Source organism: Apium graveolens, chromosome 1 (genome assembly GCF_009905375.1).
Source record: "Apium graveolens cultivar Ventura chromosome 1, ASM990537v1, whole genome shotgun sequence".
NCBI lineage: Eukaryota > Viridiplantae > Streptophyta > Magnoliopsida > Apiales > Apiaceae > Apium > Apium graveolens.
Genome location: NC_133647.1, coordinates 134618332 through 134633073, shown reverse-complemented (window position 1 = coordinate 134633073; position 14742 = coordinate 134618332). Strand labels below are relative to the sequence as shown.

The 14742-nt window shown below is 34.9% G+C and overlaps 2 protein-coding genes across 3 annotated transcripts; both read left to right on the top strand.

Annotated features, from left to right (window-relative positions):
- Positions 1-1921: 1921 nt before the first annotated feature.
- LOC141667151 (serine carboxypeptidase-like 17) lies at positions 1922-12493 on the top strand. Of its 2 annotated transcripts, none has more exons than XM_074473549.1 (14): positions 1922-2150; positions 2242-2387; positions 2895-2971; positions 3091-3213; positions 3509-3611; positions 3767-3804; positions 3891-3992; positions 4081-4167; positions 4236-4394; positions 4508-4579; positions 4702-4847; positions 4923-5036; positions 5160-5214; positions 12374-12493. In XM_074473549.1, the coding sequence occupies exons 1-14, from the start codon at positions 2002-2004 to the stop codon at positions 12380-12382; spliced, it is 1380 nt and encodes a 459-aa protein (XP_074329650.1). In that variant the 5' UTR covers positions 1922-2001; the 3' UTR covers positions 12383-12493. The 2 variants fall into 2 exon arrangements, with proteins under 2 accessions (XP_074329650.1, XP_074329642.1); XM_074473541.1 differs by lacking the exon at positions 12374-12493 and adding an exon at positions 5819-6742.
- Positions 12447-14028, top strand: LOC141706818 (acetylajmalan esterase-like). Its single transcript, XM_074509670.1, has 5 exons — positions 12447-12597; positions 12827-13035; positions 13125-13256; positions 13356-13629; positions 13748-14028. The coding sequence occupies exons 1-5, from the start codon at positions 12447-12449 to the stop codon at positions 14026-14028; spliced, it is 1047 nt and encodes a 348-aa protein (XP_074365771.1).
- The last annotated feature ends 714 nt before the right edge of the window (positions 14029-14742 follow it).

Genomic DNA, 14742 nt, shown 5'->3' with positions numbered 1-14742 from the left:
ACCACCCTATATGGTTGGTTTTAACCTACAGAATTTGTGCATATAACTGACCACATGTAGGTAGTCGATTTTAAAAGTGACACATCAGCAAAACGGTGTCGTTTTTTTCAGTAAAATCGACCACCTGTGTATGGTCAGTTTTATGTGTGACACGTCATCGATACTGTGTCGTTTAGTTGGCATATAACCGACCACTGACGTCGGTCGGTTTTAAGGTGACCAAATCGACGTCGGTCGAGGACTGAAAATCCTCGTGTCACCAGAGTCAGTTTTACCCTATTTTCTTGTAGTGAAAGGGGTTAATTTGCAATACAAAAATTAAACTTTTTCAACACCCCAATTTGGGGTGTTGGCAGCTTATTTTTTTTATTCATCCTCTCTCTCTCACTCTCTCTCTTTTTCTCACTCTCTCTCTATTAAAGTTTTTTCATTTTTTTTAATTTTTCAAAAATATTTTAAAATTTAGTTAAAATTTGTAGATAAATTTAAAAACATTCACTAATTTTTTAATATATAATTTATACATGATAAAAATCAACCTTACTTCAACACGAAACCAAACATGTTAAGGGTTCAACCCCTACTCACTCCGCACCTACATCCAAATGAGGTAAGGGTTCAACCTAACTTAACCGAACCTAGACTAGCCTAGCCTAACCTAACCCAACCCCTCCCTCCTCAACCCTCAATCCAAATAAGGCCTAAGTGACGCAATTTAGTTAATGAGTGCACAATCTAGTAGGGGTGAACAAAAAATCGACCAAACCGCAAAACCGACCCAACCCGCCCCTTATTTCGGCCGACGGAGCCGAGCTATCTAAAACCCGAATTATAATTGGTTTAATTTTTTGTCAACCCGAATATAATGGGTTGGGTCAAGATTCAAAAAATTTAAACCCTTATTAACCCAACCCAACCCGATTTTTTAATTATAGTATCATTATTTGAAATTTTAATTTATGTATTTATTGTAATAAATAATATATTTAAAATAAAATAATTATTTTACGGGTAACACACCATAAGTTATTGACTTTAAACTAAAAGAGTACACGGTATATATTGTATCCAATAATATTTATATTCAGTTAAATTATGGAGTACACTTCAACTTTTTATTAAAATTATACTCCCTCCGTCCCTCCCAAATGTTTACATTTGGGTGGGGCGCGGAGTTTAAGAAAAATGATAAAATAGTGAAGAAAAGTTGAAAAAATGAGTAAAGTAGTGGGACTTATTAATATTATATGTATAAAGTGGGTATAGTGGAGGAAATTAGTGGATGTAGTTATTTTAAAAATTATAAAAACTTTACTATTTTTGGAAAATTTTGAAATGTAAACAATTGGAAGGGACATCCCAAAAAGGAAAGTGTAAACAAATGGGAGAGACAGAGGGAGTATGTAATTTTGACTCCTATAAATATTTAAATAGATTTGTTCGAGTTTTAACCCAAACTAACCCGACCCAATATATAAAGGGTAGGGTTGGGTTGAAAATATTTTTTTTGGTTAACAGATTCATTTTTTAAAAATCGAATTAATTGGGTTGGTTCGATTTATTACCTCTAAACCGCCCAACCCGACCCGCGTTCACCCCTAGAATCTAGTACTATTATTATGAGAAAGTCAGGCCACCATCATTTACCCTAGAAAATGATGTACAACTCCTCTTTCCAAAAATAGAATAAAAATGAATGGTTGAGATCATATTACCAAATTTAAGTTGAAGAGCCTAATTCTAAATTTAATTGTGGTTTTGAAAATTAAGTACAATAACTAATCCGGACGGTGTCTTTGTCTTTCCAGCTAAGCAGCTATTCCAGGCCATCTATTTGAAAACGCGTACATTTAATATGAACAATCACGTTTATCGTATGCAACGTAAGTACCTATATATAAAAAAGGAGATTTTATAATTAGAATTGAAAATATCGGACTCCTTAAAATTCACGAAAATTTGGACTTGCAATATATATTTGAGTTAGGTGTTAATAGTTTTATGGCGGGAACATCAGGTGGAGTGGTTTTGTTATCATGTGTTAATATTCTTTTGCTGGTTCTGTCCGGCAATGGTGGTGTTTACTCACAATCAATCATCAGAAATCTGCCCGGATTTAATGGCGATCTTCCTTTCAAACTCGAAACTGGGTAAGTTAGTTAGTACATACATGTTTGTTAATTGACAGAATTAATTTGATCATAGCTCAATATATAGATAATTGTGGTGATATGTGAGCAGTTACACTGGGACAGGAGAAAGTGAGGATGTGGAGCTATTTTACTACTTTGTGGAGTCGGAGAGGAACCCTAAAGACGACCCGCTCATGGTTTGGATTGCCGGTGGTCCGGGCTGTTCTTCTCTTCGTGCATTTTTCTATGAGATTGGTAAACCATTTTACTCCATACCATTTTTCTATGAGGAAATTGTGTTTTAGCATCCTACTATTTTTTTTCTCCGAAAAGTGGCTCTTAGCCACCTTCTTAAAAAATAAAATAATAGATGATCTCCATATATTTCAAGTTTCAAATTCCGTACATCTGAATATGAAAGTGGATAGGGCGAGCTCATTTCCATTTATCGGGCTGATGAACCTCCAACCAAACATTTCCTCTGGTGAAACAACTAACATGTGATTATGATTAAGTGTTTTCCTAATTTCTCAATTTGATGTGATTCCTTTTACTTGACGAAGAAGTCAGTTTCAGTGATTAATGGCGTTGGTTTGGTGTGTGTTTTTGCACTAATGACATATCCACATGCATGGTCAATGTTTACATTAGTTTACTTGCCCGCCTAAAACACAGCCGGCCGGTTGAAACTTACCGATTCAATATGTATATCAACTACATGTATGGATTACGTATGGCTAATCGATTAACGGATGTATACAGGACCCTTAAGTTTTGACTATAGCAGATCCAAAGCGGAGAAACCAGTGTTGCAGTTGAACCCGTACTCTTGGACAAAGGTGTTTCAAACTATGTCTAAATACGTTCATTTGCTTGCACGTAATAAAATCTATGCTACTAATTATTCCTTATGTACTCTCTTACGTACGTAACAAGACTTTGTTTCCATGTTTTACAGGTTTCGAATGTAATATATTTGGATACACCTGTCGGGACCGGATTTTCCTATGCAAAAACTCCTCATGCCTCCAAAACAAGTGACACTTTATCATCAAAGCATGTGTATACTTTTCTCAGAAAGGTCAACTTGCTGCAAAAAAGATTCCTCTCACCTGTAGACGCCTCGTAAATGATATGTAACTGTTAAAAATTCGCTATGCAAGTATAGTAAATGTTATATAAAGTGCTAAAAAGATGCTATACAAGCATCGTAAAAATTATGCAAGTACTGAAAACGCCCTTAATTGTTAACAGTCATTTCTCATCAAATTAAAGCTGATCAAAATTTTAACATAATTTGAGATGATTAATTCATCAAATAACCCCATCAATATATTAAATTAAACCATATAATATTAACAGTTTGTGTTTTACAGTGGCTGAATGATCATCCAAGATTTATGAACAATCCCTTGTACATCACCGGAGTATCCTACTCTGGTATAATCATTCCGATCATTACTCAAGAAATTTACAACGGTATATTTACATATTTTTGTTGCAGAATATTTTTTTAATTTATATTTGCAGGTCACTATAGGTATTTATGTATTGCAAAATTTGGACGGCCTCCTAATAATCTTACCTAAATTATCTTCTGATTTGTGATTTATTTAAAATTGTACAATATGCAGGTAATGAAGCTGGAAATGAACCGCAAATGAATATCAAAGTAAGAGAATTGTAGTACAAGACAAGATTAAATGCTTGCGGTTTTTAATTTATGCTTCCGTAATTTACATATCTATAATGTATCAGGGATACATGATTGGCAATCCTTTAACCGATAGAAACATAGACTTCAACTCCAGGATCCCATATGCTAATCGAATGGCACTCTTATCCGATCAACTCTACGAGGTTCATTTTACTGACCTGCATGCTTCTGCAGTTGTACTTGTTTACTACAAATTTAAAGTGATTTGTGTAAAAATTGTATTGTATTCAGTCGGCCAAAGAAAATTGCCAGGGTAATTACATAACTGCAGATCCCAGTAACAGATTATGTGCAAGAGACCTTCATGAAGTGGACAAGGTACCTAACTGTTCAATAGCTCATAGCTATTTTTAATCTCACAAATTTCTAATAATTTTCTATTTCAGTGCCTCGAGTATGTATATGGGTACCAAATACTTGAACCTAGTTGTGGATTAGTAGTGAGCGGAACTTCAAGATCCAACAACTCCAATGTGACAAATTCTCATCGGAAAAATCTTAACAATCCCCTGCGATTGCCTCGGCTGCAGCAACCACGGTGTCGAGTAATTAGTTCTTTTCAGTTGCCTTTGTTTTAGCAATATAATAACTTCTTTTTCTGTGTGTTGATAGTTTTTAATACTTATGTATCTGTATTTTCTTCTACACTGACAAATAGGGGGACACTTATGAGTACTATTCGATATGGGCTAATGACAAAAATGTTCAAAGAGCTCTTCGCATCCGGGAGGTACACAGAAAAAATTATTATTGATTGAATGATTAATCGGTTGATTGGAGACTTCGACAACAGTAGTTGCATGTCGTATCTGTACTTATTATTTACATGGACTTTACATGCCACCGTTACAGGGGACTATAAAAGAGTGGGAAGCATGCAACACAGATCACTACTTAGTAGGAAAAGATGATACTGAGACTTATTCATACAATGTTGCAAGCTCCGTTTCTTATCACAGAAACTTGACCAATAAAAATTGTCGAGCTCTGATATTTAGGTATTTTATCTCCACAGTTAGCATCAAGCTTATTAATAGAATATACCAGTATTAATCTTTTATATCTCTATACAGCGGCGATCATGACTTAGTTGTTCCATATATCGGCACAGAAAAATGGATACAATCTCTAGATTTGACGGTTGAAAGTACATGGGCGCCCTGGTTTGTTCAGCATGAAGTTGCAGGGTTTGATATTTAACTCTCTTGTTAAACATGTTTTGCGAAATTAAAATTTTACGCATGTATATGAATTAGGTATATTAAATTCTATTTCATTGATGTCTTCTACTTCTTTTGGTTATGGTACAGGTATAGAACCACATTTTCAGATAAGGATTATTCTTTGACATTTGCCACAGTGAAGGTAAAACTAACACAATTAATGTATATATTGTAAGAAATGGGTTAAATATCATGTAGGTCACTTATTGCATCGAAATGTATCAAGTGAGTCACTGAATACAAATCTGACTCAAATGAGTCACTCATTTAAAAATTTGTATCAAAAATATCACTCTATCGTTAGTCAAAATTCTTAAAAGTATTATATATTGAGTTTCGCATATTTTTTATGAATGATATGGCATCCAAATAAAAGATTTTGAGTTCTAATAGTTTAGATAATATTTTTAATTTTTTTTAAATTTATCTACTATTTATTTTTATTTAAATCAAATAAAACAATCAAAAAATTAAAAATAAATAATTAATAAAATTTAAAAATCTAACAATATTATCTAAAATAGTAGAACTCAGAACCTTTTATTTGGATGTAATATCATTCATAAAAAATGTGTGAAACTCAATATATAATACTTTTAAGAATTTCGACTAATGATATAGTGATATTTTTTATACAAATTTTTAAATAAGTGACTCATTTGAGTCAGTTTTGTAATCAGTGACTCACTTGATATATTTGGACGCAATAAGTGACTCACGTTTGTACTGCTCGACTATATATGCAGGGTGGAGGTCATGCAGCTCCAGAGTTTAAGCCTGAAGAATGTCTAGCCATGGTGGATAGGTGGTTCGCTCACAATCCTCTGTAATGGCTTCAAGAATTTTATATCTAGCATTGAAGTTCAACTAATTTGTTTCTATTCTTTAGTATTCTTTTTGGACAAAAACTGTATGCTAGATGCTACTGTGATCGTGGAATACTGTCTTTTAGTTTGTTTAATTATTTATTCTTTTTTTTTTGAAAACTCGCACTGACATTACTTAAATCCCATAAGGGCAAGATTACATAGAATGAAATTAGGAGCGCTAGAATACCATTCCTTCAGATCTGACAAAAAATAAGTAGCCTGAGCTAATGCATGAGTTACGCTGTTCGAAAATCGGTGAACATACACAATTAACACTTCAACAAAGTGTTTCAATAACTCTCGACAATCTTCCACAATTGTATAAAAGAAAGATTTTCCTTGACGTATTTTAACTGCATCAACTAAGAGTTTGGCATCTGACTCAAAAATACATTTGGTTGCCCGTCATTCTTTAACCCATGATAACGCTTCCTTCAAGCTCAAAGTTTCGGCTTCTCTTGCATATATCCTTCCCTGGAGTAGATTCTCCCTTGCTCGAAGAAAGTCCCCATACTAATCTCATCTCGAACTACACAAGCTACACCAATCTGACTTATGCCCTCTCGACATGCAGCATCCACGTTGATCTTGATCCACCCAGTTGGAGGCTTGCACCATTGTTTACTACTTTGTTGGCTTCTCTTCGTTGGACACATTATCCCAATCCGCTAACATATTCAGTGCCATTGCCTTAGTACCAAAAACTGATGTATTTGTCTTCGACCACACTCACTTGTTCCTTCTATTCCACAAGCACCAACATAATAATGCTACTAATCTGTACTGTTGCTCATTACTTAACTCAAAAGCCCGCATTAGAGTAGTCATAATAGTATCTGTACTACCTTTCACTACTATATCCTGCAAACCCAATGTTGACCAAATCTCTCGCAAAAGAACATTCAAAAGAACATGAATATATGTTTCCACTTGATCACGACACCAAGTGCTTTCAGCTGCAATATTAACCCGTTTGTTCCGTAGTGCAGCGGCTATAGGTAACACACCACGCGAAGCACGCTATAACAAATTTAAAACTTCCCCTGGAAGCTTCATACTCCAAATTTTCCGCCAAAAACGTCGATAAGACATTCTGCTTCCCCTCGAAGGTGTCTGTAACCACTCATCACTGAAAAATCTCCTGTATCATCTAATATCCAGTATTAAGAATCAACTTTATTTCGACATGAAATTGGTATTTGTTGGATAAGTTTTCTATCACGCTCATTGCAGATGTCCTGCAGAATTTCCACATCCCACCCCGTTCCAGCGGTATTCATATGGCCTTTAACTTTCCTATGTTGTAACTCCTCATACTTCTCTGTAGTAAGGTAGCCATTTTGAATACATGGCGACCATGGTACATTCCAGATTTCAGTGTCTTCCCCATTTTCAATTCTTCGACGATAACCATATTTCATAATTTCTTGTGTCTCAAATATACTCCTCCAAATATAGCTCGGGTTATTTATCAATTTAGCATTGAAAGAATTTGAATCAAGGTAGTAACGTGCCTGCATAATCTTAGTTACAAGGAGATTATAGTTGTTGACCAACCGCCATCCCTGTTTTGTCTATATGGAGATATTAAAATCTCTCAAACGCTTAAAGCCCAGTCCACCATCTTCTTTAACTGTGCACAACTTCTCCCATGAAATCCATTATATACCATTATTAGCACGACCATTCTCCCACCAAAAAGCATTCATACGTCTTTCAATTTTCTCACGAACGTTGTTCGGGATTAACAATAAGTATATCCAAAAGTTGGGAATAGTTTGAGCTGTAGTCTTAAGGAAAGTAATTTTACCTGCCTTTGATATTGAACTATTTCGCCACCGTTGGAGCTTCTGCTCTACTTTCTTCAGCAGGAATTCAAATTCAGCAACTTTATTCGTTTCTATGCACATTGGAATACCCAAATACCTCCCTGGAATATCTTTCTCCATCACATCTAATATCTGACAAACTTCTTTTTTATTCCCCGCATATGTATTTGGTGAGAATGTGACCAAAGACTTGTTGTAATTTACTACTTTCCCGGACATGGTTTCATATCGATTCAAAATATTCTTCATCTCACGCCTCTTTTGGTGTTTTCCTAAAGAAAAGATAACAATCATCTGCAAACAACAGATGAGAGATATTAGGAGCACCCCTCACCACATTACAACCATGTAAGATTTCCGCCTCTTCGTTCCCACGAATCATGGCACTTAATCCTTCTGCACATATTATGCATATATACGGTGATATTGAATCACCTTGACGCAATCCGTGTTGGGGAGTAACATGTCCAAATGTCTCACCATTATGAAGAAAAGAGTATGACGCTGATCGGATAAAATGCATTACTCTATTTATCCAGGTTTCGTGATACCCAAACCTTGTCATCATATTTTCAACGAAGCTCCACTCCAATCTATCATAGGCTTTGGATATATCATTTGGATATATCAATTTTCAAAGCAGCCAAACCATTTTTTCCTTGAGTTCGTCTCCTCATGTAGTGATTAACCTCATAAGCAATGAGCGCAATGTCAATAAGAGACCTCCCCTCAATGAATGCGCTTTTTTTATCCGAGACTATAAACTTTAAACTCAATTTAAGCCTATTAGTCATGACTTTAGATAGTATTCTCACGATGACATTGCACAATGAAATCGGCCTAAGATCCACCATCGTTTGAGGTATCTTCACCTTAAGTATCAGACAAACTAAAGCATGGTTGATTCCATTCGAAAGTACCCCTGTAGCCATATAGTCTTGACAGAAACGAGTTACATCATTACCAACAATTGGCCAAATTGACTGAAAAAATCCTGGGTTTAACCCATCCGGACCGGGTGATATATCCGTATGCATCGAGGATACCGCTTCTTGAACCTCCTCAGTCGTAACATTACTAAGAAGCTCTACATTATCAGCTTCAGATACCCGTTGAACAGTATCTCTTTCAGACAATCTTCCTTCCAAGGACATCGACTAGAACATGCTCGTAAAATAATCCTTAATAACTCCCTGAATCTCCTCCGCTGTTTCTCTCCATTCACCGTTAACATCTTTAATTCTCCGCACTACATTATTTTTCCTCCTCGATGAAGCACACTTATTAAAGAATCGTGTGTTTCTATCACCATCTCGTAACCAGAAGTTTTTTGCTCATTGCTTCCAGTAGATTTCTTGTTTCTCCAGAAGATTTAGATATTGCCACCTGACTTCATTGTACAACTGAATCCCCTGCCTGTCTCTTCTTGATCTAAACTTTCGCAATTTCTTTTGATACTTCGTTAATTTCTGCTTGTACTCGTTACTAACTCCTCTTCCCCACTCTTATAATCTGAGCCCGCAAAACTTGATTTTCATCGTAATGTCTACATCATCTGCCTCCTCCCACCCTGCTTTAACTATGTTCAAACACTCCTTTTCTCGTAACCAAGTATTCTCAAAACGAAATCTCCTATCCTTATGTTTGTAAACCCGCCTATTTAACTATAAAAATAATGAAAGATGGTCAGAAGTAGTCGCCTCCATCACTCGGACCTTTGCTTCAGGAAACAAGTTGCACCAGTCCTCATTCGCCAACCCTCGATCCAGACGCTCTTAAATCCAATTATGTTCACTTCGTGACTTCTCCCAAGTGAACTTTTCCTATAAAAATCCCAGGTCCTTCAAACCACAATCCATAATAGCTTCCGTAAACCCCTGCAAAAATTTCATGGGATGCTTCCTTCCTCCCCTCTTCTCCTCGGAAAACATCAGATCATTAAAATCTTCCAAAATACACCATGGAAGAGTTGATTTTCCTGAAAAGTCACGTAAAATATCCCATATTTCTCTTCGTCTCCAGTGTTCCGGGCAACCATAAAAGCCATTATACCTCCATCTACCAACCTGTTCATCATTAACTTTAAAATCTATAAAGTGATTACTTCTTCCCTTTATGATACATGCCCCTTCGTTCCGCCAAAGAAGAGCTAGAACTCTTCTACGACCCTGAACTTCAACAGCATAATAGTCTGCATAATTAAAGGTTTTACATAACTCTACTACTTTATTTAGCTTAGCTAATGTCTCTGAAAGAAATATAATGTTGGGCCTTAATTATCGGGTAATTTTTTTAAGAAAACGAATTGTACATGGTTTGCCCAACCCACGACAATTCCATACTAGCAGATTCATTGTGTTAGGCGGGCCTGAGAAACAAGTCGTGCCTCTATTCCGTTTTTTGGCCCAAAATTATTTTCCCCATCTATAACATCCTCCAGCCCATTATCTACTTCATTTTCCTTATCCACCCTTTTACGTTTTGTCTCTGTGACAATCGTAGTATTTTCAAAATTCAAACTACCTCCAATCAAATCTTCATTCATTAATTCTGAATTATTAGCTGGTATCAGTTTCCTCTGATCACGCTGGATTAAACAGATTCCATCCCCTACGATTTCACTAATCTTGCCATCAATCTCCATGAATCTTTCCTTATGTTGTTCACCACCGTGCACGGCTACGGAGTTCATCGACGCACTAGAATTTGCTTGTCAGGATTGTCCAGTTTCACCACCACTACGCAGCCATATCGCACCAATGCTTTGATTTCTTAAATTCTTCCCCGGAGCACGTAACCAAGCACCATAAGCTCTATCAATGACTTTATCTGGACTTACATAAACAACTTCATAATCTCTGTCAGAATGGCCTAATATACCACAAATGAAACAAAATGTGCTTAGTCTCTCGTATTTAAAATTTATCCATCCCCATGCTCCTCCTTCTCATTTAATCTTCATTCCCCTTTTTAACGGTTTATTCACGTCGATTTTAACTCTTAATTGAACGTATAGTTTCCATCCTCCAGTCGCATTACTTGGATCCGACTTCACAAATGTTCCTATCAAGTTACCAATATTCTGTAACATCTTCTCCGATATCATTCCAGCAGGTAGATCATAAATTTGAACCCATATTTATACCTTATCAATCTGTAACATCTGTGGATCCTCTGAGTTTTTCAGTTGTTCAAACAGTAGCAGACTCTGTTCAAAAATCCAAGGCCCGCCATCAATTACTTTCTGAAGATCTAGCTTATGGTAAAACACAAAGGAGTAGCGTTATCCTCCAATATCCCGTATTTCTACTCCTTCTTTGGGTCGCCATAAGTATGCCAATACATTCTGCATTGCTAGGAAATTTATATTCTTGTCAGTTAGGAATCTCCCAATCAACACAAAAGTCTCCTTAATTGCTACAATTTCCTCATCCCCAATAATCACCCCTTCAGTCTCCTCCTCCTCCAACGTCATCCTTGAATACATTTGCTCTAACTTTATTGATGTCGCCATTTGATTCAAAGAAGCAAATAGAATAAAACCAATATGATTTATACGTAATACTCGTCACATAGACAAGATATAATAACTTACAAATATAAATAATTACATATAGTAATGTCTTGCACTTTTGCAAGTTATTATATTAATAATTACAAATTATTTTATTCTATTAATAATTATAAATTATTTATTCTATTAATCGTTAATGACTCATTATATATTTTGGTATTTTCAATTGTTTCGACGAGTCACAATTAACAATAGTGATCGGGAAGGTTGATAATATTAAAATTATGTCACTTTTAAAGTTCATAATTGATCTATGTATTGATCGATCAGCCATATATATTATGACCTCTGATATTACAAGAACGTCAAGTATCTAATAACCACGTTTGTAATTAGTCTTGAACTCGATCAGATTTTTATAAGGTAATTTTGATCACGTCATAAATTTTATTTTTCTTATTTGTTAATGTTTGGTTAAATAAAATAACGGGTAAAAAAATATTCTAAACCTATATGTTTAATTTGAATGGTAAATATTAATACAAATTTAATTATCAATAAATAATAATTTTTAGTTTTTCAAATTTTCTGAACACTAGGAATGTCCCTTACCGCGTAAATGCGATACAATTTGCGCGATTTGAATTTTACACGATATGCTTGTTGTTCGAGAATTTGGTCGAACCATATATGCAGGTTAATTTGTGTATGATTTTCGTTGAAACCACACCACACCAGCATCGCAAACGCCCTCACCTAGAATTACTCTTCGCGTTTTCCAACAAGATAGGCATGCATGATCGTGTAATATTACAAGCTAATTGATTGTATTAGGTATTTATGTTATTAGGTGAATTTCAGTTATCAGCAGGGTATGATGATGAATAATTGCCAACAATATGTAATAAATAAAGTTTGTCAGGGAGCAAATTTTACAAAACGAATGTGATCTGTAGCAGATCTTCAGACCAAAATTAAACTTTCTATTATATCTGGTTGTGTATATGTATGAAAAATGGCAGTTTCTTCAGTGGATTTTTTTTACTTTTTAGTGTTGTTCAGTATTAGTTTCACTGGTGATGGAACCAGGATTCTTGAAGAAGCTCAGCCTGTCCTTTCTTTACTGGATATCAACATTTTGAGGACCTGTAAAATTAGAAAGATGTATCAGTTCGGAGATTCTATTTCCGACACTGGAAATAAAATTGTAGAAGATCCTTTTACTCAGTGTGGGAGGCCTCCCTTTGGTGAAAGCTTTTCTCTTGGGCCTAGTGGACGTTGTTCAAATGGATTCCTCATGATTGATTATATTGGTACTCCAACTCTCTCTATATATTCTCTTATAACTTATACTCCATCTTATTATAATAAGAATGTGCATGTTAGGTATATATATGTCATTCGTGTTTAGTGATATCTGCTATTGTCATTTCCCCTATTAAAAATATGATGATGAACGTGAGCTTATTTTATCTAGGATGCTCTATCACCAGTTAGTTAATTCCTTCTTGTAAATAGTCCAATCGCTTTTTTTTATAACAGCACTAGGAGCTGGTATACCATTGCTGAAGCCCTACCTAGGCGTTGATAAAGACTTCAGTAACGGAGTAGACTTTGCGGTCTCTGGTTCTGCAACTCTATCAGCAATCATGTTGTCTAAGAGAAACATCATTCAAAAAAGTACTAATAGCTCTTTCGGCAAACAAGTTGATCGGCTCATCACTCATCTAACTACAATCTGCAATTCAAAGGTAATATATATACAGTACCCTATAACAATCAGATAATCTAACATCTTGCTCATTTATCTGAATGTGATTACGATAATATTCTTTTGTAGATTGCAACCCGAGAATATTTGAAAGATGCTTTATTTATTATCGGGGAAATGGGAGGCAATGACTACAATTATGCATTTTTACAAGGCACAAATCCTGACGAGATTCATGAAATGGTGCCTGAAGTTGTTCAAGTAATCATGGATGGCATAAGGGTTAGTTATTCAATTTTCTATTGTATCCATTAACTGGTTTCTGTTTTCATACGGCTAAAGAGTTGTATGGAATGACAGAGTATCATAGATCTTGGGGGTGCCAAAATAATTGTTCAAGGAAGTTTTCCTTTCGGATGTTATCCGGTATCAGTTACAACTTACCAAAGTAGTAACACAACAACTTCTGACAAATATCAGTGTGTGGAACTCATGAACCGGTTTGCTGTGTTCCACAACGAACATCTACAGAACGCTATAACAACATTACAAGATGAATATCCCCATATTGTTATTTTGTACGGGGACTACTACAATGCCTACCAATGGCTTCTGGAAAATGCCGCATATTTTGGTAAACATTTCTAAATTTCTTTCTTCTTTAGTAAACCAAGTCAAATTTGATACGGACAGTAATTACCTTCTAGTTTATAGGGATGATTGATATTTGATGATCTGTTTTATATTGCTAGGAATAACATCCACACTAAGAGTTTGTTGTGGAACCGGTGGGATTCTTAACTACAACAATGAAAGAAGGTGTGGCGATCCTGGTGTTCTGTCATGTCAAGATTCTGATACGCATTTAAGTTGGGATGGAATACATATGTCACAGAAGGCTAACCACCTTATTACCCAGTGGATTGTTGCAGATTTGTTTCCCAAGCTAAAGTGTGATCACCTTCAAATATCAAATTATCAGTACAAACATAATTATGGCCCGTGTACCGATGAGGATGTGGATTTCCTTTGAAATTCTCAATTTATCAAATAATAAGTTTGAATTTTTTTTATAATAAGACATTCAAAATTTATTATAGGTTAGAATTTAAAATGACAAATTTAAAACTTGTCATTTAAAATCAGTCATATTTTTAGCCGTGATAATTTTTCCTTCAAATGAAAAATAAATAAATTCTTTGTCTTTTCAATGATGATTACCTCTAGATTATGATCCTTTTACTATTCTAATATAACCGGGATAGATCAGCAACTTCTAAGTTCTCATATTATTTGTTCTCATATGATTTATTTCAATTAAATAATGATTCTGATCAACCTTTATGTAAATACCTAAAAACTTGACCAACTGAGGCTATACTATATGACAATTATCGGGCATCACTTCTGCTATGAAACGCAACCGGGGGTAATTATATGAATATATAATTAACAAGAACATAACTAATAAACAAAACAATTACAAAAATCGAAATAAGATATAATCAACGATTTTAATGAAAAGGAAAGAGAAAAATATTACCCCTTGGTTATTGTTGAAAAGGATTTTGGATTTTGGATGGTAATACATAACTAGCTCCTAAACCCGTGGAAGGCACTGACAATTCTTATCTATTAATTTTTATATATTTTAATATTTATTAAATATATATTTTACAAATATTTGTAACTGAAAAATATGGGTATATTTATAAAAAATATGTAAGAACGTGTAATATTCAAAGTG

Bases quoted from the DNA above. Each gene is read 5' to 3' on its own strand.
- LOC141667151 (XM_074473541.1), top strand. From the start codon at position 2,002: ATGGCGGGAACATCAGGTGGAGTGGTTTTGTTATCATGTGTTAATATT. The intron at 3,805-3,890 runs GTAAGAGAATTG...ATAATGTATCAG, and splicing joins AACCGCAAATGAATATCAAA to GGATACATGATTGGCAATCC. The intron at 4,848-4,922 runs GTATTTTATCTC...ATCTCTATACAG, and splicing joins TGTCGAGCTCTGATATTTAG to CGGCGATCATGACTTAGTTG.
- LOC141706818 (XM_074509670.1), top strand. From the start codon at position 12,447: ATGTATCAGTTCGGAGATTCTATTTCCGACACTGGAAATAAAATTGTA. The intron at 13,036-13,124 runs GTAATATATATA...ATTCTTTTGTAG, and splicing joins CTACAATCTGCAATTCAAAG to ATTGCAACCCGAGAATATTT. The intron at 13,257-13,355 runs GTAATCATGGAT...ATGGAATGACAG, and splicing joins TGGTGCCTGAAGTTGTTCAA to AGTATCATAGATCTTGGGGG.